The 23,417-nt window shown below is 34.1% G+C and overlaps 1 protein-coding gene across 1 annotated transcript; it reads right to left on the reverse strand.

Annotated features, from left to right (window-relative positions):
* Positions 1-19,119: 19,119 nt before the first annotated feature.
* On the reverse strand, positions 19,120-20,177 carry LOC113739425 (cysteine proteinase inhibitor 8-like). Its single transcript, XM_027266635.2, has 3 exons — positions 20,062-20,177; positions 19,879-19,946; positions 19,120-19,587 (listed from the first exon to the last, which is right to left on the reverse strand). Exons 1-3 carry the CDS (start codon positions 20,111-20,113, stop codon positions 19,303-19,305), a joined length of 405 nt encoding a protein of 134 aa, XP_027122436.1. The 5' UTR covers positions 20,114-20,177; the 3' UTR covers positions 19,120-19,302.
* Positions 20,178-23,417: the final 3,240 nt, after the last annotated feature.

Here is a 23,417-nt window from a genome sequence, read left to right on the forward strand (position 1 = left end):
GTGGCCAGTTTGAATTTGAAAATCGAACAACTTGACACGAAAACAGCCTTCCTACATGGTGATTTGAAAGAGGAGATCTACATGGAACAACGGAAGGGGTTTAAAGAAAATAGCAAGGAAAACCTTGTATGCCATCTCAAGAGGAGCTTGTATGGCTGAAACAGGCACCAAGACCGTGGTACAAGAAGTTTGACTACTTCATTATAGATCGTGAGTACCACAGGACTATATTTGATCACTGTGTTTATGTGAAAAATTTTTTAGATGGTGATTTTATTATTCTTTGACTATATGTTGATGATATGTTGATTGCTGGTCGTGATACTATGAAGATTGATAGACTAAAAAAGGAGCTAAGTAAATCCTTTACAATAAAGGATTAGAGTCTGACTAGGCAGATTCTAGGAATGAAAATCTCTAGGGACAGAAAAAATGGAAAACGTTGGTTGTCTCAGAAAAAGTACATTGCCAAGGTACTTGATAGGTTTAACATGAGCAAAGCTAATGAAGTTTCTTCTCTACTTGTAGGTCACTTCAAACTAAGCATTAAGCATTGTTCTACAAGTGAGGAAGACAAAAAAAAAACATGAGAAAGGCTTCTTATGCATCGGCTATTGATAGTTTGATGCATGCTATGGTTTGCATTAGGCCAAATATTGCTCATGCAGTTGAGATAGTTAGTTGGTATCTTTCCAATCCTGGTAAGGAGCATTGGAATGCTGTCAAGTGGATCCTTAAGTATCTCAAAGGAACTTACAAGTTACGTTTGTGTTTTGGCAATGATAAAACTATACTAGATGGGTACACCGATACAGATATGGCAGCTGATCTCGATAGCTGGAAGTCCACATTTGGGTACTTGATGATTTTTATAGAGGGAGCAATGTCTGAAATGTATCACCCTCACAAGTAGGGGCATAGTAGATTGTAGCCACTGAAGCACGCAAAAAGACTCTTTGGTTGCAGAAATTCCGTCGAAAGTTAGGTATGAAGCAAGAGAAGTATAATCTTCACTGTGACAGTCAGAGTACCATTCATTTGTGTAAAAATTTTATATTTCACTCTCGATCCAAGCATATTGATATACGGTATCATTGGATTTGAGAAGTCCTGAATTCTAAGTTGTTGATACTTGAGAAGGTGCATACAAATGATACTAGCATTGACATATTGACCAAGGTCTTGTCTAGGGAGAATCTCTTGTTTTGCAGACAGGAAATAGGTTTGACTATGCCCTACAAATGAGTTGGAAGGGGAGATCGTTGGGTTTGGGCCAGCCTATTTGTGGATCAAACTGCAAAATAAATCCAATTAGGTTGAAGTCAAGTTTGACTTGGAAAGTTTGGCTTTTTTCTTGAGAACAAAGGACAAAAGCTTCAGCCGAGAGATAGAAATCAATTGAGGACGAAATATGGCAGCCATCACTTTTCTTTCTTGAAAAAAAAATGATAAGAGAGAAAAGAGTAAAGAAGCTAGAGAGAGGGAAACTTCAATGTAAAACCCACGGTTTTTTGGCACCTATTTTTATTATTTTGTTTTTCCTAATTAATTAAAAAGCTAAAAATTACTATGGGTAAAAGAAAAAAAATAAAATAACTATAGGATAGGATATGAGTTCATAATAAACTAAAACTCTTATCTAAACCACCTATTGGTGGGTAGTGCTAGGGTTTAGAATTTTATCGAAACCATAGAGAGAAAATAACACCATTCCTACTTTTCTTTCATTTGCCTCCCCTAGAGCAAAAATCAACTAAGAGTAGAGAAAGAGAAGCAGGCATTGCCGTCAAATCAATCAGACAACTAGGCCCTAAACCTGTAAGTCCCAAATTCATGTGAAACTTCTCTTTTAAGTTCTATTAGTCGGATTAATTATTCTAAAAATTTTACAGATATGTAGTATGTTATATATATGAAGATATATGCTTGTATATGAGATTTAGGAGGATTCGTATCTGAATTAGTAGCATTAAGGTATTAAATTTTTATTATGGGATGAATAGGGTTTACCCAAATCTATTGGAAAGTTATTAAGAAAAAAAAGAGGAGAAAATGTCGCTTCTGCTATTCTATGCCATTACCAAAGCCAAGCTTTAGTGATGCAAAAAAAAAAGGGGGAAGAAGAAAAGTCACTAGCAAGTGCTGGCGACATTTGACTTGATTGGAAGGTTGGCTGAAAAGGAACCAAAAAAAAAAAAAAAAGAGAATTGTCACCAGCAAGTGCTGGCGACAGAGGCCCAATTAGAAAGGTTGGCCGAAACCAAAACCAAAAAAAATAGAAAAAAATAGTAGTAGTTTAGTGATTGCCCAATAGTTAAATTGTAGGTATTACTAGCCCACCTTTTTATGGACTAACATGAGAATTAAATTTCAAATTCCAACCTAAAATGAGTGTGGATTTTAAAAGACTTAGTCATTCAGCCTTACGCTTGTTTAATTAGATCTAAAGTATTTAAATAGAAGCCTAAAACATTTTATTCTATTGTTAGTAGATTAAGCTATATAATATAAGATAGGTTTTAATTTCTTTTAAATGCATAAAATAATAACCATAATAATAACTATATAGATATAGACGAATTAAATTAAAGATATAAATGAAAATAAAATATAAATATAAATACAAGTAAAATAAACTAAGATTATAATAATAAATCAATATATATACTTACATGTAGATATAAATAATAATAACACCTACACATGCGCAAAAATGGAAGTAAAACAAAAGATACTAGTAACTAATTAACAAATATATATAAATGATAATAAAGATAAAATAGTGATGACAAGGACAATAACAATAATGATGAATAATAATAAAAATATATATACGTGCATAGTAAGATAATAGTCAAGATAATAAATATGATTATGCATAATTATTTTCCTTTAAATTAAAAAACTTTCCAAAAATGTAAACTTTCTAAAAATAGAAACTTTCAAAAAAAAGTAGAAGCTTTTCAATTTAGGAAAGCTCTGCTAGGGTTCATATAAAGGTGTAGACATGAATCGTAAACTTACTCAGAGTTGGTGTATTTATGCATCTATAAGAAATATCAACTAATTAGGAAACCTATGCATTTGATAGGTACGACACATGTTTAAAAGATCTAAGATAGCCCCACTCGAGCAGCTAGACAAAGGTAGGTGGTACTTACCCTTCTGAGCTTTCAAAGGTACAAAATGAAATTTTTGTTGTGTTGATTCGAAATGTATTTAATTAAATGCTTTACTTAGATATTTACAAAAGTTATATTTTTACTGTACAAAAATGGACCATGTGACTTATTTGAAATGTTTTGATATATTATTATATACCAAATGAGCTAAATCTTTTATGAAATCAAAGATCTATGTATGTGACATGGCAATGAATTTTTGACAAGTAAATCTCAAAACAGTCATGAAATAGACGGTAGGGGCTATAGTCCTGTCTAATTGTTATAGTAGCCTAGTATAAAGTTCGACCGATTGACAAGGTCATAGTAGCCTGGTATAAAATCCGGTCGATTGACCCATGTATGAAATGAGACCAATCGATAGTCGCGAAATTTATTGGTAGCCCACCTAGAAGGAATTTAATCTCTAGACTGCGTACTCAATAGCCGGTCATTACATGTACTTGTTATGAGTTGATATGAAGAGACTTATGAACTAATATGAAATGATTTATGAACTGATGTAAAGTTTTTTTGGTGAAATGATTTTTGATTTTACGATTTTTCATGTACAATTATCAATAAGATGCTTTTAAATTACTTGCTACTCGTTACTACTGATTGTTTTATAAACAACGTTACTTTCGTGATTATGAATATGAACGATGTGCAAATGATTTGATTTATATCTATATATGTAACTATAAAATTATGAGTGCATGGTCCAACAGAGGGATAGATATTACCTACTGAGCGATTTGTCGCTCAATCCACTTTTTACTATTTTTGCAGATTCTGAGGAGTACGAGTTGATTTACGTAGAAGACCCTGATGACGACTTTTATTAGTTTTTAAGCGAATAGAAGTTAGCAAGTTAGTTATTTTTAGTTGTTAGTTTTATTTATTTTTTTCCGTTGTTTCAACCAGAGAATAAATGTACGAATTTATTGGATATTCGTAGATTATCCTTCATATTAGATTTGCACCGCACTTTATCTAGTTACATTATTTAGTACTTTTAATGTTTTTAGTATAGTATGATGTAGCCTTGTATTCTTGAGTGGGACTTGGAAATATGGCGGATGTCATGTGACGGGCGTGTGCAGGCTCGGGGCGTGACATTTTTAGTGATATCAGAGCCTAGATTACATGGTCTGGGAGCGTGAGAAATTATGTTTGGATATTAATGATTTTAGAAATTGAAAGGAGATGAAAAAAAATCAAAAGAAATAAGAGATTGCTATGACTTTTTAGTAGTACCAGAGCTCAGGTTATATGATCTGAAAGTATGTGAAATAGTATTTAAGATATTAGGGATTTTGGGAATTGAAATAAGATGAAAAAAAAGGATTAAAGAAAATAAGAGAATCTCGTGATTTTAATGTTATCAAAGTTTAGGTTTTGCGATTTGGATGTATGTTGAATGATGTTTGTAATATTAATGATTTTAGAAATTAGAATGAAGTTGGATAGAAGATTGTGAAATAAGAAATTTTCATAATATTTAATGATAATAAAGCCTGGGGTACGATTTACACTTTAGAGGAAATACACACTAGGAAATGATCAATTGTGACTAAATAAATAAGATTGAAAATTTGCATGTGTGACTTAAGTTGAAATGGTACTATTGATGTTTATGATGTCCTTTTATTGGATATGATTTTGATTGCACATTTTAAGTTTAAGATTTTAGATGTGTAGGAAATATTATATATATTTGAAGTATTGTCTGCAGAAAATTAAAAGTATCAAGGAATCAAAGTACGCAGCAAGAGTGATGAATTAAATAAAGAGATCCAATTTAAGTAGTGTCGGATTAATTGCACGATGGGTGACAATGATATTAGATGTTATATCGACTTATCTTGATGTGGGATCAGGCTTCACGGATAAAACCATTTCAAAGGATGAAAAGTGAGATGTTGCGGACCTTTTCTTTTTGTAATAGAGCTCTATAAATAGTGCTCTTACCTAAATAGAAGTACTACTGATGCTGCTACTATTTTATTCTAGTTGAACTATTACCACTAATAGGTGTATGACTTTATCCCATATAAATTGATATAGTCTAACAGTAGTATTCCTTCGGTAGGAGATGTGGCCAAGAGTAAATAGACTTGTCTCTTTTTGAGGTTTACAACGATTAGATCTAATGCCCCGGGCAATTATTGAATTAGCTTATTGGCATTATTACGTCGTGCTTAGTCAATAAGTATGTTAAAAATTTCTTAGAATACATAATCTTACATAGTTCTTGTTAAAAAAAATTAATGGTGCAACTCGAATTTAAAAATTTTATTTTGTGAACAAATGTTAATCAAACTTTTTGAATAAGTATCTTTATCAAATAAGTATAATTTCTATAAATATGTATACATCAAGATACATAAATTAACAATAAAAAATGAATAAACACTATAAATAATTATATCCTATAACCCTGTACAAAACATTTTTATGATACTCATCCAATTTCAACAAGAGTTGTAGATAAATTGTCCTACAAAAAAAAATTATATCACATGGAAAGAATCTAACAATAATTTTTGATAAATTCTCTTCGTACTCTAAGTTCTAACGGTGTAAGAAGCACAACTAACTAACTTATGTGTTTCAAACACTTCTAGGTTTCTAAACTTGTATGAGTTCGAAATTCTACACATAAATAAATATTTTACCAAAGTTATGATAAAGTTATTATATTCAAATATGAGAATTTGGCGATAATTTTTGTATAAAATTTTGTGTGTTTTGGTACATTTTACTGTAATATGAATATGTGTTTTGGAAATTGAATTGAGGAAAACAATGATCAAAGGAAATAAGATTTTCATGGCATTTAGTGGTATAACAACTCAAGTTATAGGATTTGGAAATAGCATCTTTTTTGGAATTTGAAATGAGATAGATATGAGAATTGATGAGAATTGAGGGAAATAAGGAACTTTCATTACCAATTACAAACACAGTAGGCAGGAACCCAAATATTTAGATAATGATTATTTTTTATGATAGTAGATAAATAAGTTGTGATAAAATGTGTGACAAAAGAAGAAATGATACTGTTGGTGTCTAAGCATCCTTCCTATAGATTGATCTCTATATAGCATTATAAACCGATATCTAGAATGCTGGATTTGTGAGAGATATTATGTTCATCTAAGCTATATAAATTTGAAGATGGGAGGTATGGAGAAAAATAAGAGTGCGCAGCAGAAATTTGATGAAATTAAATAAGGAAATCCAATTTAGACATTGTAGGAATAATTCCCAAGATGTATTGCAAGAACGTTGGGAATTTTGTTAACTTATTTTGATATTTATGTCTTTTAGGTTTCGAGGGCGAAACCTTTATAGGGGGAGATGTTGACCTTAGTGCCGAACTTTTGATGTTTACAAAACAATAGATAATACTAATATCTCTTCAAGAAATATTTTCAGTTGTAAAGCAAATCAGATTCAAAAATCAAGTGCAATTGAAAATGACAAAAGCTATTGAAAGCTGTCGGACGCTCGGAACAGACGTTCGATAATCATTGTGCAATTTCGGACACATGAAAAAATCCACCACCGGACGTCCGAAGGAAATAAGACATTCTCCCTGGCTCACTGACCTCGATCGGACGCAAGCATCGGACGTTCGATAGGATCGTTCAAACTCGATGAAACCTGTCGGACGCTCACAAAGACAATACCAGACGTCCAATAGAATTGAAGAATATTTTGCAAACTCACTGCCTGCTGTCGGACGCATGCTTGGGTAGTATCGAACGTTCGATACTCTAACGGCTAGTTGACTGTTCAGCTACTTTCTATTCGTTGGAAGCATTAATGAAGTATTTTCTTGGTCTCATATAAATAGAGTATGGTCAGAATCTTCAAACAACTTTTACACACAGAAAATACAAAAGATCTAGAGTGATTTTAGTGAGAAAATACTCTTCAAGCAAGATTTGTAGTTTTAGTGGTGTGAGATTTATTGTAAGTTTTTCATTTGTGAGTGAATACTTCATGAGTGTAGCTTTGCGAGGGTTGTCCTGAGGGATAGTAAAACTTCCTAATTTGATCGAGTGGAGTTCGGGGCAAGGAGGAGGTAAACCTTCCTTTGTACACAAGAGTGATTGTAATTCATCAACTAGAAACAAGGAATTAAAACATAAAATTGGTTTTTTTCTTCAGGACAATGCACGTCTTTTTCAAGAAAACAAAAAACTGAAAATTGAAAGTGATTTCTTAAAAAAGAGTGAGACTGTTTTACACTTTGAGTTTGATAGAAAAATAAGATTTTATGAAATGTTCTAAAATGAACAAGGGAGTTTGAAAAGAAGAATGAATGATCTTAATAAGTTGCTTTAACATAAGAAACAAAACTGCTTTCAAAGGATTGATACAAAACCTCATTTTAACATATATGGAAAAAGGTTGAATTCTAGTGCAAATGAATTTACAATTTACAAAAGAAGACAAGTTAGATTTGTTAAACATATTCATGTAAATAATCCTTTGATTATGTGTAATTTTTTTTGTTAAAAATGTTACATGAAAAGTGATTATTATGTGAGAAAGAACATGAGAAGAGGCAAGAATGCATGTGGATAGTTAGATATGATGCTAACTCTAACAAGTAGGAGATATTGATAAGATTGGTGAGATTCTTGTTCATAATATTTTTTTGTAATTCTCTTTTGATGTTTTTGATACTTTGAACTGAGTTTTTCTTAATGTTTTTGAATATTACCGAATTTGTATGATGTTAAAAAGGGAGAGAAAAGAACAATATGATCCAATGATGATTTGCTTTGTTAAACTCTCTGTGATATTGATACTTCTTTTGGTATCAAGTCTCTGTGATATATTTGTATGTTGGTAATTGCTGAATTCTAGTATCTTTTCTCTATTTTTGTTTGGAATATTGGATTCTCTATTATTATTGTTGCATTACGGTATGAGATTTTTACTCTCATCTTATTATGACAAAAAGAGGGAAAATGGATGCTATGTGTAAGGGGGAGTTATTCTGAGAGTATAAGTTTGGATGTAATGAGTGAGGGGAGCTTATGCTCATATGCTCAATCTTTTTCCTTCTTCCATCCATTGTTTCATTATCATAAAAAAGGGGGAGAATATTGACCTTAGTCCCTAACTTTTGATGTTTACAAAACAATGGATAATACTAATATTTCTTTAAGAAATATTTTTAGTTGTGAAGCGAATCAGATTCAAAGATCAAGTGCAATTGAAAGGGACAAAGGCTGTTAAAAGCTGTCGGACGTTTGGATCAGACGTCCGATAATCATTGCGCAACTTCGGACGCATGAAAAACTCCACCACCGGACGTCCGAAGGAAATAAGACATTCCCCTTGGCTCACTGACCTCGATCGGGCGCAAGTATCGGACGTCCAATAGGATCGTTCAAATTCGACCAAACCTGTCGGACGCTCACAAAGACAATACTGGACGTCCGATAGAATTGAAAAATATTTTGCAAACTCACTGCCTGCTGTTGGACGCATGCTTGGGCAATACCAAATGTCCGATACTCCAACGGTTAGTTGACTGTTCAGCTACTTTCTGTCCGTTGGAAGCATTAATGAAGCACTTTCTTGGTTTCCTATAAATAGAGTATGGTCAGAATCTTCAAACAACTTTTGCACACTGAAAATATAAAAGATCTAGAGTGATTTTAGTGAAAAAATACTCTTCAAACAAGATTTATTATTTTAATGGTGTGAGGCTCATTGTAAGTTTTTCATTTGTGAGTGAATACTTCATGAGTGTAGCTCTGCGAGAATTGTCCTGAGGGATAGTAAAACTTCCTAATTTGACCGAGTGGAGTTCGGGGCAAGGAGGAGGTGAACCTTCCTTTGTACACAAGAGTGATTGTAATTCATCAACTTGAAGAAACTTGTTTGAATTAATCTACAAGCTCAAGAGGAGTTGGGTAGTTAATTGGTTTGCAATTCTTTCCTTTTTATTTACTTATTGTTACGTTTGTGATCTTTACATTGCTTATCTCTTCTACTTCTCTCAAGCGATTTTGTTCATTCATTAATTGATTCATTGTATTATCACTTAGAAAAGATAGTAAATTTCATATTGAGCAAAAAATGTCCATAACTTTATTAGGTTTTTAATCAACCTAATTTACCCCCTCTTAACTTATTCTCGATCCTTACAATTGGTATCAGAACTTGGTCACCTTGAGATTAAGCTCAATCGGCTTAGGAGTAAAAATGACAGCCAATAATGTCATATTTTTTGAAGGAGATTCTGTCATTAGACCATCTATGTTTAATGGGTCAAATTATATGAGTTGGAAAGAAAGAATGAGTATCTTTTTGCAATCGATTAATATTGAATTATGATTTATTATTAGTGAAGGTCCATATGACGTCTCTTTTATAGATAAAAATACTCATAGATCTAAACAAAAAATAAGAAGTGAATTGACTGCTGTAGATAGAACTCATCTCACCTTAAATGCAAAAATCATGAATGTGTTATAATATGTTTTAGACTCAAATGAATCTATTAGAGTTAAGGGTTGTAAGTCTGCTAAAGAAATCTGGAACAAACTTAGAGAAATCCATGAAAAAAGTGAGAATGTGAGAGAACAAAGGAAATCTATTCTGGTTACCAAATATGAATCGTTCAAGATGGAATATCATGAAAACATTGATGAGATGTACTGTAAATTCAATGACCTTATTAAGGATTTAAAGGAATACTCTCTAGGTGAGAAAAATAGACAAATTCTGAATGCTTTATCCAAGGATTGGGAGAGTAAAGTTACTGCCATTGAAGAAGCTAGAGATCTAAATTTCTTGCCCATTGAATCTTTTATTAATTCTCTAATCGCTTATGAGCTGAAACTTAAGTCCAAAGTGCAAGAGGAAGAGGATGTGAAAATAAGAAGCAGCATTACTCTAAAGGCATCTCAAGATGAAGATGATTCTGCCTCCCTAGATGAAGAAGATGCGGAAGTTGATGACAGTGATCTTGCTCTATCACAAAAAGTTTCAAGAGGATCCTCAACAAAAAGAGATTTAAAAGAGGAGAATCTAGCAAATCAGATTCTAATCAGTTCAACAATGCAAGAAACAAAGGAAGATATGAAGCCAACAAAAAGCAAGATGACAAATGCTATGAATGTGACTAACTTGGACACTACATGAGTGAGTGTCCAATGAAAAAGAGAAAAGTTGAAAGAAAACCAAGATTCAACAACTTCCAATTCACATGGAATGAGTGTAATTCCAATGATAAAATTGAAGAGGAAGAAAAATCTGTTCAATTGGCTTTTATGGGCAGTAGAGATGATGAGGTAACATCTTCTAATTCTAAATTTGAAAGTAATGATGAAACTGATGATGATCTTGAATATTTCATTATAAAATTGCATGATAGTGTGAAAAAATCTTATGTTAGAAACAAGGAATTAAAACATAAAATTGACTTTCTTCTTTAGGACAATGCACGTCTTTTTCAAGAAAATAAAAAACTGAAAACTAAAAGTAATTTCTTAAAAAAGAGTGAGACAGTTTCACACTTTGAACTTGATAGAAAAATAAGACTTTGTGAAATGTTCTAAAATGAACAAGGGAGTTTGAAAAGAAGAATGGATGATCTTAATCAATTGCTTCAACAGAAAAAACAAAACTGCTTTCATAGGATTGATACAAAATCTCATTTTAACATACATGAAAAAAGATTGAATTCTAGTGCAAATGAATTTACAATTTACAAAAGAAGGCAAGTTAGATTTGTTAAACCTGTTCATGTAAATAATCCTTTGGTTATGTGTAATTTTTGTTGTTAAAAAAGTCACATGAAATGTGATTATTACATGAGAAAGAACATGAGAAAAGACACGAAATGCATGTGGATAGTTAGATATGATACTAACTCTAACAACTAGAAAATATTGGTAAGATTGATGAGATTCTTGTTCATAATATTTTTTTTAAAATTCTCTTTCGATGTTTCTGATACTTTGAACTGAGTTTTTCTTGATGTTTTTGAATATTACTGAATTTGTATGATGTCAAAAAGGGAGAAAGAACAATCTGATCTAATGATGATTTGCTTTGTTAAACTCTCTGTGATATGTTGGTATTTCTTTTGGTATCAAGTCTCTGTGATATGTTGGTATGTTGGTGATTACTGAATTTTGATATCATTTATTTATTTTTGTTTGGAATATTGGATTCTTTGTTATTATTGTTGTATTACGGTATGAGATTTTTACGCTCATCTTATGATGACAAAGAGGGGGAGAAATGGATGCTATGTGTAAGGGGGAGTTATTCTGAAATTATAAGTTTGGATGCAATGAGTGAGAGGGAGTTTATGTTCATATGCTCAATCTTTTTCCTTCTTCCATCCATTGTTTTGTCATCATAAAAAAGGGGGAGAATGTTGACCTTGATCCCTAACTTTTGATGTTTACAAAATAATGGATAATACTAATATCTCTTCAAGAAATATTTTTAATTGTGAAGTAAATCAGATTCAAAAATCAAGTGCAATTAAAAGGGACAAAGGCTGTTGAAAGCTGTCGGACGCCCGATAATCATTGCGCAACTTCGGACGCATGAAAAACTCCACCACCGGACGTCCGAAGGAAATAAGACATTTCCCCTAACTCACTGACCTCGATCGGACGCAAGCATCGGACGTCCGATAGGATCGTTCAAACTCGACAAAACCTGTTGGACGCTCACAAAGACAATACTGGACGTCCGATAGAATTGAAGAATATTTTGCAAACTCACTGTCTGCTGTCGGACGCATGCTTGGGTAGTACCGGATGTCCGATACTCCAACGGTTAGTTGACTGTTCAGCTACTTTCTATCCGTTGGAAGCATTAATGAAGTACGTTTTTGGTCTCATATAAATAGAGTATGGTCAGAATCTTCAAACAATTTTTGCACACTGAAGATACAAAAGATCTAAAGTGATTTTAGTGAGAAAATACTTTTCAAGCAAGATTTGTAATTTTAGTGGTGTGAAATTTATTGTAAACTTTTCATTTGTGAGTGAATATTTCAGAGTGTAACTCTGCGAGTGTTGTCCTGAAGGATAGTAAAACTTCCTAACTTGACCGAGTGGAGTTCGGGGTAAGGAGGAGGTGAACCTTCCTTTGTACACAAGAGTGATTGTAATTCATCAACTTCAAGAAGTTTATTTGAATTAATCTACAAGCTCAAGAGGAGCTGAATAGTTAATTGATTTGCAATTCTTTTCTTTTTATTTACTTATTGTTATGTTTGTGATCTTTACATTGCTTATCTCTTCTGCTTCTCTCAAGTGATTTTGTTCATTCATTAATTGATTCATCGTATGATCACTTAGAAAAGAGGGTATATTTCATATTGAACAAAAAGTGCCCATAAATTAATTAGGTTTTTAATCAACTTAATTTACCGACTCTTAGGTTGTCTTCGATCATTACAAGAGAGAATGTGATATCTAGCCTAAAAATAAATTGTGAAAGTAGTGTCGAATTAGGATTCTAAATTCACGTCTCGATTTTGGTCGACCTACCAAGATACTATAGGGACTGACCTAAGATTAATTATTGCCTTCTACCCCCAAACGGATAGATAGTCGGAAAAGACCTTATAAACATTGGAGGACATGCGCTCAGAACTTGTGCTCTAGATTTCTCGGATAATTGGGATAGATTGGTAAAACTAATGGTGGTTTTTGTACAATAACAGCTATCATAGCGGGATAGGTATGGCACCATTTGAAGCGTTGTATGAGCGAAAGTATAGATCTCTCTTATATTGGAATGAAGTAGACGAGAAACTTATTACTGGCCCCAATTTGGTGGAACGAACTTTGGAGAAAATTAAGATTATTCGGGAAAGATTAAAAGTAGCTCAGGATCAAAATAAGAGTTGGGTGGATTCAAAAAGGAGACCTTTAGAATTTCAACCGGAAGAAAAAATATATTGGAAAGTATCCCCTACCAAGGGAGTAATGAGATTTGGAAGAAGTAACAAGTTAAGTCCGAGGTATGTAGGACCTTACAAAATACTGAATAGAGTTGGACCTCTAGCGTATCGACTGGCTCTCCCACCTGCTTTGTCAAGGATACATAATGTTTTTCATGTCTCCCAACTGACAAAGTATGTATCAGACTCGAGCCATATTTTGGAGGATCAGCCCATTGAGGTGAGGGAGAATTTATCAGTGGAGAAAGTTCCTTTAAGAATTGTGGATCGGAAGGACCAAGTTCTAAGGAAAAGAACCATACCCTACGTGAATGTGCAATGGACAAACCATACACCATGAAAGGCAACGTGAGAGTTAGAGGAGGACATGCGGAATAAATACCCATATTTTTTTGATCAAGGTGCGTAAGTTTCAAGGGCGAAACTTTTTGTAAAGGGGGTAGAATGTAAAACCCATGTTTTTTTGGCACCTGTTTTTATTATTTTGCTTTTCCCAATTAATTAAAAAGCTAAAAATTACTATAGGTAAAAGAAAAAAAAATAAAATAACTATAGGATGGAATAAGAGCTCATAATAAACTAAAACTTTTATCTAAACCACCTACTAGTAGGTAGTGCTAGGGTTTAGGATTTTATCGAAACCATAGAGAGAAAATAACACCATTCCTACTTTTCTTTCGTCTGCCTCCCCTAGAGCAAGAATCAACTAAGAGTAGAGAAGGAGAAGCATGCGTCGCCGTCAAATCAATTAGACGACTAGGCCCTAAACTTGTAAGTCCCAAATTTATGTGAAACTTCTTTTTAAATCCTATTAATTGGATTAATTATTCTAAAGATTTTACGGATATGTAGTGTGTTATATATATGGAGATATATGCTTGTATATGAGATTTAGGAGGATTTGTATCTGAATTAGTAGGATTGGGGTATTAAATTTTTATTATGGGATGAATAGGGTTTACCCAAATCTATTGGAAAGTTATTAAGAAAAAAAAAAGAAGAAAAGAAAGGGGGTGAGCATCGGTTGTTGTTCTCTGCCATTGCTGAAGCCAAGCTTCAGCAATGCAAGAAAAAAAAAGGAAGAAGAAAAGTCGCCAGCAAGTGCTGGTGACATTTGACTTGATTGGAAGGTTGGCTGAAAAAAAAAAAAAAAAAAAAGAACTGCTAGCGACAGAGGCCCAATTAGAAAGGTTGGCCGAAAAGTTTTGGCCAACCAAACCAAAAAAAAAATAGTAGTAGTTTAGTGATTGCCCAATAGTTAAATTGTAGGTATTACTAGCCCACATTTTTTATGGACTAACATGAGAATTAAATTTCAAGTTTCAACATAAAATGAGTGTGGGTTTTAAAAGGCTTAGTCATCCAGCCTTACACTTGTTTAATTAGATATAAAATATTTAAATAGAAGCCTAAAACATTTTATTCTACTGTTAGTAGATTAAGCTATATAATATAAGATAGGTTTTAGATTTTTTTTAAATGCATAAAAGAATAACAATAATAATAACAATATAGATATAGATGAAGTAAATTAAAGATATAAATGAAAATAAATAAAAATATAAATACAAGTAAAATAAACTAAAATGATAATAATAAATCAATATATATATATATATATACATATAGATATAAATAATAATAACACCTAAACATGCGCAAAAATGGAAGTAAGCAAATCTCTAGGCTGAGTATTCAGTAGTTGGTCATTACATGTACTTGTTATGAGCTGATATGAAAAGACTTATGAACTGATATGAAATGATTTATGAACTGATGTGAAGGGACTTATGGATTGAGATGAAATGATTTATGACTTTACGATTTTTCATGTATAGTTATCAATAAGATGCTTTTAAATTGCTTGCTACTCGTTACTACTGATTGTTTTATAAACAACGTTACTTTCGTGATTATGGATATGAACGATATGCAAATGATTTGATTTATATCTATATATGTAACTATAAAGTTATGAGTGCATAGTCCAACAGAGGGATAGATATTACCTACTGAGCGATTTGTCACTCAACCCACTTTTTACTATTTTTGTAGGTTCTGAGGAATATAAATTAATTTACGTAGAAGACCCTGAGAACGACTTTTATTAGTTTTTAAGCGAATAGAAGTTAGCAAGCTAGCTACTTCTAGTTGTTAGTTTTATTTATTTATTTTTTCCGCTGTTTCAACCAGAGAATAAATGTACGAACTTATTGGATATTCGTAGACTATCCTTCATATGAGATTTGCACCGCACTTTATCTAACTACATTATTTAGTACTTTTAAAGTTTAGTATAGTATGATGTAGCATTGTATTCTTGAATGGAACTTGGGAATATGGTGGATGTCCTGTGACGGGCACGTGCGAACTCGGGACGTGACATTCAAGGTCAGGATTGGAGGATGATTTGAAACCCGATTGAGACGAAATTTATCCACACGATCCTCTCATTAAATTCTACTCATCTACTAGTTTAGATTTTGGATTTTCTCTTTGTTTGGTAACACCCTTCCAAACTCACTTCGTTGATAGTTGTAGTTTTTTGTGGTGATTTTATAGCGATTTAACTTGGTTAATATTCGTGATGGTATTGTCATCTGGATATTATATATAGACCTATGTATTCCCATTATTGTGACAGTGGAGATTTTTTTTATTAAACTAGGTCTCGTGATTTTTTCCAATTTGAATTTTTCACATAAAAATCTTGGTGTCCTGTGTCTTTTATTTTTCTTACATTTTGTTATTACTGTTGACATTATTATTTGGTGATTTGATTTATTCCTATTTTAACTAGTACTTGGAGAATGAGTAATTTGTCCTGAACTAACTTTAATATTGGGTACTTGCACCGGTACCCCTTTCCCAACATAATCAAATAAGTGTAAATAGGTAAATAACTGTGGAATGCCAAGAAATTGCAAGATGGAGGGAAAAAACAATCAGTATCTGGTGAATATTATGTTAATGCAGCAATAAAATTGTCAAAGAAATTAAAAGAAAACTGATCAATTACATTAAATTTGTTAATTGAAACTTGAAAGTTCATGATTTTCGCTAGATTTACATGTAGACATCAATTATTCTGCTCCATTCTCCTCCTTTGGTGACCAAGTACAATTTTTTTGGGAACAGTGAAATTTTAAGTTGTTAAGAAACTCGGAAAAGGAACTTGGAAGTACACTGTTACCGGAAAAAAATGTTGGCCTGGTTGACGTTGAAGAAGTAAATCGAAATAGTCCACTTTTCGGGGTTCCTTGCTGGCTTAATTTGAAAGCGTGGAGCACTTCTGTGAAACAGACATCCACAGAGAAACAATTGCTTGGGAGCTCAAGAGGCGCATGCCTAAGTGCAAGATTGCTGTCCTCTGCAAATCTAAATAGTTTCTTTTCTTTTCCCCGGCTTATCTTGATACTCCTTGGCAATTTTTTGATCAGGGCAAGGATTCTTGATACCTGATACCTTCCCTCTCATTGATTTGAAAGAGGAAATGGGTCATTTTCAAATGCTTTTTCATCAGTCGATGCCTTAATACAGTGACAGAACTAGGAAATTTAATTTGAGGGAGCAAAATACTTCTACAACTCTGCAATCACTATAAATTTCTTGAAAAACTGGGGAAGGGGGGAATAGCTTAATATACCTAGGATTTTTTTTTATTCCCAAACTTTTAAAGGAAAAAATATGAATTTCTAGAACTTGGGATTGGTGGCTCTTGCCTCCTCATCTCCCCCGGTTCCACCCTGGCCTCATTGCACTGGCAAAGAACTCAAGCCTTAATTGTGCTTGAATACTTTGATTGTGGAAGTTTTGTCATTAACAGCTCCAGCGCTTCTCATGGATGATCATAAATAAATATAACATCACTGGATTCGATAATGCCAAATTAAAAGGAGTGGTTGAACATCTCCATTAACGCTTTTACTTGGGAATGGCATCGACATGCTATTCTTTCTCCTGAGATTTCTTGAATGCAGTAATTGATTTGCTGATGTAGAAAAATTCTCCACGATAGCAGCATTCAAGTAACCAATTGTTAGATGGTTAATTTTGCATTTTATTTGCGAATATTTCCCTTTTATTGTGGCAAAATATAGTGTTAAGTGCTAGATTCTATACTTTGTGTTTGTTGCTGTCTCTGGGAAATTTTGAGAGTAATTAGAACTAAAAGGTGAAATTTGCAGAAGACTTTATCTTGTAAGGCCTGGACACGTCTTAGAGGAACAAGTGGGAGCTCAAGTCCACGGAAGTCTTTGGAATTATATCTGCTGTCACATGGTTATCATATTAGTCACGGAATAGGAGTTTCCAAGTGGCCAGGACTCCATAGGATTTATTTGGAAATCAATTGATATATTATGTGGATTGTTTATTATAAGTAAGTGTCTTATCCTTTTTAGTGGGGATTAATTGGTTTTCTTTGAGGAGATTAGAAACGACAAGCCAGAAATGATTGACGACTCTCTGGCTTTAGCTTTTCCTTCAGTAGAACAAAATAGCCGATACTATCTTTTCTTTGTTTTCTCTACAATAACAAATCCTAACATATCTTTAGCTGCGATTCAACCATGAGGCATGGCTAAATCTCTAATCTAGTCAACAGAATATCAAAACTTTTGTTCAACGAATACTGGGAGATTTAATTTGTTCTTATTGTTTCATTTTTGTATAAATATTTGCATATTCTCTATTCGTTATTGACATGATTATTTTTTACTATTAAATACTTGATCACTATTTAATTTTTAGAATAATCTGATATCATCTAAATTAAAATATCAAATCCGTAATTATTTGGTAGTTTAGTATCTATGGCAAGTGATATAATTTCATTGTAGTTGAAACTTTCGGATTATTACCATAGGAATATACAATCTAGCTTAAATGAAGTGAGCAGATACATTTGTTAGTTAGAACTAGTAGCTTTTTTAATAATTAATGTTGTTAATAAATTAAATCCTAAGAATTGTTTAGGATTATTTAATTGGCAAGAGAAATAATCACAGAACTTATTGTAGTTATCGAAGAAGTAAGTAGGGATAGGTTATTAGAATTTGTTGACAACCATAACTAATTTGTTTATAAATAATTGATTTATATCTTTGCATTGATGATGAGTAAATGAAACAAACTGACGATTAAACCTATGACTAGAGGCTTGTTTCATATTGGTTTATTTTTACTTAATTTTGTTATTTTTCGTTGATTAAATTACTTAGGTTAATTTTTTCCAAAATCCCCCATCTTATTTATTGTTATTTTTATAAAAAAAATAAATCATCCAATCCTGAGAATAAGACCCTACTCACAACTATATTTGAATTTAAATTTTTTGGACCGGGAATTTTTATATTTGCAAACCCAACACTAATTCTACAAATATCGGTAAAAATGATTGATATTGTAGTGGAAGACGACGACTAAGGACTTGGGCATGTGTGTTCAGGGGTAAGTCATAGTCCCATTCTGCATGGCTAGTGTGCGGGAATACAACATTATTGTTTTTATATGATTTTAGAAGCTTCTGCATGTTATTCTATATTAAGAAGCCTAGCTATAAGGGAAATTTTGGGAAACTAAAATTTGGTCACCGAAATTTGTAAAGTTCTCCCAAGGTTAAATTGGAATTCTGTTTTGGTTTTGTTTTTGTTTTTGTTTTTGGGCCTTCTTCACCACAAAATTCATGCTCAAATGGTATTTGATTGATTAAGGGGAGACTGAATGCCATTTTCTCAGACTGCTAGCTCAGATTAGTAACCACCAGACCAGTACTAATTTTGCTGTATTATAACACATCTTGATTTATTGCCATGATTTTAAACGAGGCCGATTAAGAATTTGGAGGTCTGTATTTTGATTTCCACTGCCATGATGGAAAACATGAGACAAATGGTGATCGGAGAACAAGAAGTTCAGCAAAACCATTTCTATGAAAATGGTTGGATTTCCAACCCGCCCAACAACAAAAAAATAAACAGAGTATATATATAAACTCTAACAGGGCACAGCGTTTTATTTATTTAATACATGGGGTGCATTTTGCCGGTACAAATGCACCTTTTTCAACATCTCAGCATTACATCTGAAACATCCATACTTCCATACTTAATTTAGCACAACGGTAGATACTTAATATAGCATACGTAATCTTCAGCCCTTGTTCTCAGTAACTCATGGCGACGGTTCAAATTGTAAGAGCTGCTGGCACCCAGTGTTGTATTCGATAATCACTGCGTAGTAGCGGCCCAACTTGCCTGTGCTATCCTTAGCTGAAATAAGGAGGCAGTAGGTGGAACGATCGTCCTCGGTTTTCTGTATGCCAGAAAGCACAGCCACAAACACCAGCTGGTCCTTGGTCTGCTTGTTGTGCTCATCCACTGCAAACGCTCCGAGCTCTTGAATGTGACGGTCGAGAGGATTCACTGGAGTCCAATCATCAGGCACAGCAGCATTGCCCTGCAAAAGTGTCAACCAAAAAACTTGAGAATATATAATTCTAGATCCCAAATATTGGAGCACTCGGCAGAAACTCAATCTAACAAAATTAAGAATCAAATCTTCCCCTCCCGTTAAAAAAAAAAAAAAAAAAGTGAAAGTTTGATACGAGGAGATCGAAAGCTGAGGAGTTACATTTATCGAACCTTGTAACAAGGTTGAAGGAATTTTATAGCAATATACTAGAATCTAGTCAAACCCATAGACAAAACCAGTCCAGATAAATTGGGTCTAGGAGTATTATTAATTCACCTGTCCTTGCTTCTGTCCTGCTAATTGATTCAGTGCACCAACGACGAGGGCAGGCTTCAATCCCTGCACTGATTTCCATTAAGAAACAGACATTTCAGTACGAAGAAAATATAAATGCTGCACATTCATTTTATGGGGAAATATATAAATGCATGCATGCAAAACGCAGAGAATAAAACATACTCGGGTTTTTTGCCACGCCAGCCACTGGGAAGTTGGCTGCCACTGCTGCCATATTTTTACGCAAAGAGTAAGGAGAACAGATTATTGCACTTGGTTGGGATTGGCGAAGCTCGATTGCTGAGTATGAATGTATGAAAGAATTGAACCAACTCCAAGAATTTATAGGCGATGTTGTGGACCTAAATGTCCTCTATGCCCTTCGGAAATTGGGAATCAATACTTCCAGAATCATTCGTTATTTCTGCTTTTAACTTTAGGAAAATTTAGAACTTTGATTGAGTCTGAGTTTATGAAGCCAAAAAATAAATTATTTCATCATTTACCGCGCACAGCATTGAGTGTATAATTGTCTCACTTTCTCTATTTTCATTCAAGTGATTAATATATATATATATATATATATATGTATATGATTATATTATTGTCATTAGTCACTAAGACAATGATATGGGTTCTTTTTAATCGTCCACGTCTTGAGGTTAGATGGAAAGCATGAAGTCCTTTTTTAAAGTAGGCATTCACTTGGGAATCATATCCCTCTTGTGAAATGGACATTCACTTCGGAATCATATCACAATTTTAGTAAAAACCAGGGAATTTCCCGTTCTGTGGGATGAGAGGTATATGCCAAAGCAAGACTCTTTATCCCGTTCCCAGTCAAGGTTTGCCGCTTGTCTTAAGATGCCTTATCCATCGACTTAAAAGGGGGCATGGTACATTTCCTTGCGAAATGTCTTTAGTATGAACTGATTCTTTTTTATAGTAAATAACTCTTCCCTTCCGTATTTCTCAATCCTTAAGTAGTTCCCATATTTATTTTTCTTGATTTTCCAGCCTTGAAATTTCCATTTGTTAAATTCCTCTTTCTCTTTCCTGCACCATTAAATCCCACCCCTTGACTACTGGTTTTTTTTTTTTCTAAGATATGTGCATAAGGCATGTTTTTTTTATTGACAAGGGCACTGCAGTAACTATCCGAGAGTGCATACTGGATTCCGCCACGTGCAATAGCCCGCTAACCACACGGAGGGATAATACATACTAGGCAAGACGTGTGGAATAGACAAATATCTCAAGAGAGGTTCGAATTTGGATTGATAAGAAGGCATGATACCAATTTTACTATCTCGGCTAACTCAATGGAGGAAAAAGTAAGCCATGTTTACTGAAGAAAAAGTAAGAACTTAGTTATCCTACCAATGTGCTTTTTTTTTTTTTGAGAGATATGAAACAATATGAAATAATAGCATTTTTTTTTCTAACTTCATTTAAACCTCATCCACCTGTTAAATTTAAACTCAAAATATTGAAGTTTGAGTTATAAATTTAGGTCCACTGTTCCAGTGCATGTCATCATTATAGGTGTCATTCTTTTGCCAAAACGGGAATTCACTTGGGAATCATATCCCGCTTGTGAAATGGGCATTCACTTAGGAATCATATCACAATTTTAGCAAAAATCAGGGAATATCCAGTTCTGTGGGATGAGAGGTATATGCCAAAGCAAGACTCTTCATCCCTGTTTGCCGCTTGTCCTAAGATGCCCTATCCATTGACTTAAAAGAGGTACATGCCAAGTTGGTTCATTTCTGTAATGACTAGCTCAGCCATTAGAAAAGATTGAAGTGCAGTCCATGCAGTCCGTTGAGTTAGTTAGAGGGAATATTCTTGTAGTTAGTTTGTTAGTCTGTTATTGCCTAGTCAGCATGCAGCCAAGGCATCATTTGCATGCAGCTAGATATTATCTGAGCTGTATATAAGCAAGAGGATCCGAAGGAGAAAGGGACTTTTGGCATTTGAATATAATCTCAGTCTCTTCTTTCTCAAGTCTTCTTCCTTCTTCTCTTTTCTTTCTAACTCCATTATAGTGGTATCAGAGCTTCCGATCCTTGGATTTGGGAGCCTGATTCACAGCCATGGCAGAAGGTACACATCTTAAAACAATTGAGGAGCAGGTCTGAAAGCAAGAAGCTAAGTTGCAGACATTCATGGAGTCTACCAGCGAGGCTCTAAAATCCATGGAGGAGAAGATGCTGGCTAACTCCACAGAGTTTAAGGCTCTAGTAGCCAGCATTTCGGCGTAGATTGGAGGGATTAACAGGAATCCACAACAAGAAAGAGGACTCCTAGCCACCCCTACAAGTTCCTTGCAAGGCAATTCCAGGCCAGGGCAGGTGCATCAGGAAAGAGGAGAACGCAATGCCTTCATCCTTGGGGTGCCCAAGCTAGAGTTCCCCAGATTCACAGGAGAGCAGGTAAGGGATTGGATTCAGAAATGCGAGACTTTCTTCCATCTGTATGGCATATTGGATTCGCAGAAGATGCTGATTGTAGGAATGCACTTGGAAGGGAGGGCGAATGTCTGGTTCCAAAGTTTCAAACAGGATAAGAGGACATTTGGATGGGAAGCGTTCAAGGAAGGAGTGAGTTGCAGATTTGGAGACCTAGGGGATGAGGATGGAGTCGAGGAATTCAACAAACTGCAGCAATTCCCCACAGTAATGGCTTATCAGGAGAAGTTTGAGGAATTGAGAGCCATAGTGCTGCTCAGGAATCCGGGGTTGAGTGAGAGTTATTTTGTTTCCAGCTATTTGAGTGGATTACAGGAGGAGCTCAAGGCACTGGTCAAAATGCACAAACCTCAGACCCTACAAGAAGCCTTCGAGGTCGCAAGATGGCAGGAAAAGGCATTGGAGGTAATTTTCAAGAAAACCAAGGCATCTAACAGGCTTTTTCCTCCTTCACAGATGAGTTCCAGTGGAGGAATGTCTACACACAGACCACTGTAATGATTCCGCAGGAAATAAGACAAAAATAGTTAACCAAATTCTGTTAGCCAAATACTACCTTGCTGGAATTGTTATAACGGCTACCACTTGCAGAAGTTGGTTATTGATTAGTTAGTGAGGAAGCTTTCTATTAATAGGCCAATGCTAATGTAAAGATGCATGCGATATTTTGATCATTGTGAATACAACTTTCCCGCTACTTTCTATTCAGTCTGCTTCCCCCACTTTTCCTCTCAACTTTTCTCTTCATCTCTTTCTATATTTCTGTTCCTTAGCTGAATCAACCAATTCCCAACCATTACATTTGGTATCAGAGCTTGCGTTCCTCGGAATTGCAAGCTCCAATTTAAACAACAATGGCGGAAGGCACCAGAATGAAGGGATTTGAAGAATCGCTGAAGAAGCAAGATGCGAAAATCCAAGCTATCCTCGAATCCAGTACAATCGAATGCCAAGCCTTGGAAGAAAAGATGGAATCTAACTACATGGATATGAAGGCTCTGGTGGAAGCAAACAATGTTGAACTAAAGGAAGAAATGAAGAATTTCATGGTCACGATGAGTGCTC

This window comes from Coffea arabica, chromosome 4c (assembly GCF_036785885.1).
Source record: "Coffea arabica cultivar ET-39 chromosome 4c, Coffea Arabica ET-39 HiFi, whole genome shotgun sequence".
Classification (NCBI taxonomy): Eukaryota; Viridiplantae; Streptophyta; class Magnoliopsida; order Gentianales; family Rubiaceae; genus Coffea; species Coffea arabica.

Excerpts from the sequence above, each read along its gene's own strand:
- LOC113739425 (XM_027266635.2), bottom strand. The coding sequence starts at position 20,113 with ATGGCAGCAGTGGCAGCCAACTTCCCAGTGGCTGGCGTGGCAAAAAAC. Across the intron at positions 19,947-20,061 it reads TGGCGTGGCAAAAAACCCGA|TGCAGGGATTGAAGCCTGCC; the intron begins GTATGTTTTATT and ends AATGGAAATCAG. Across the intron at positions 19,588-19,878 it reads CAGGACAGAAGCAAGGACAG|GGCAATGCTGCTGTGCCTGA; the intron begins GTGAATTAATAA and ends ACACTTTTGCAG.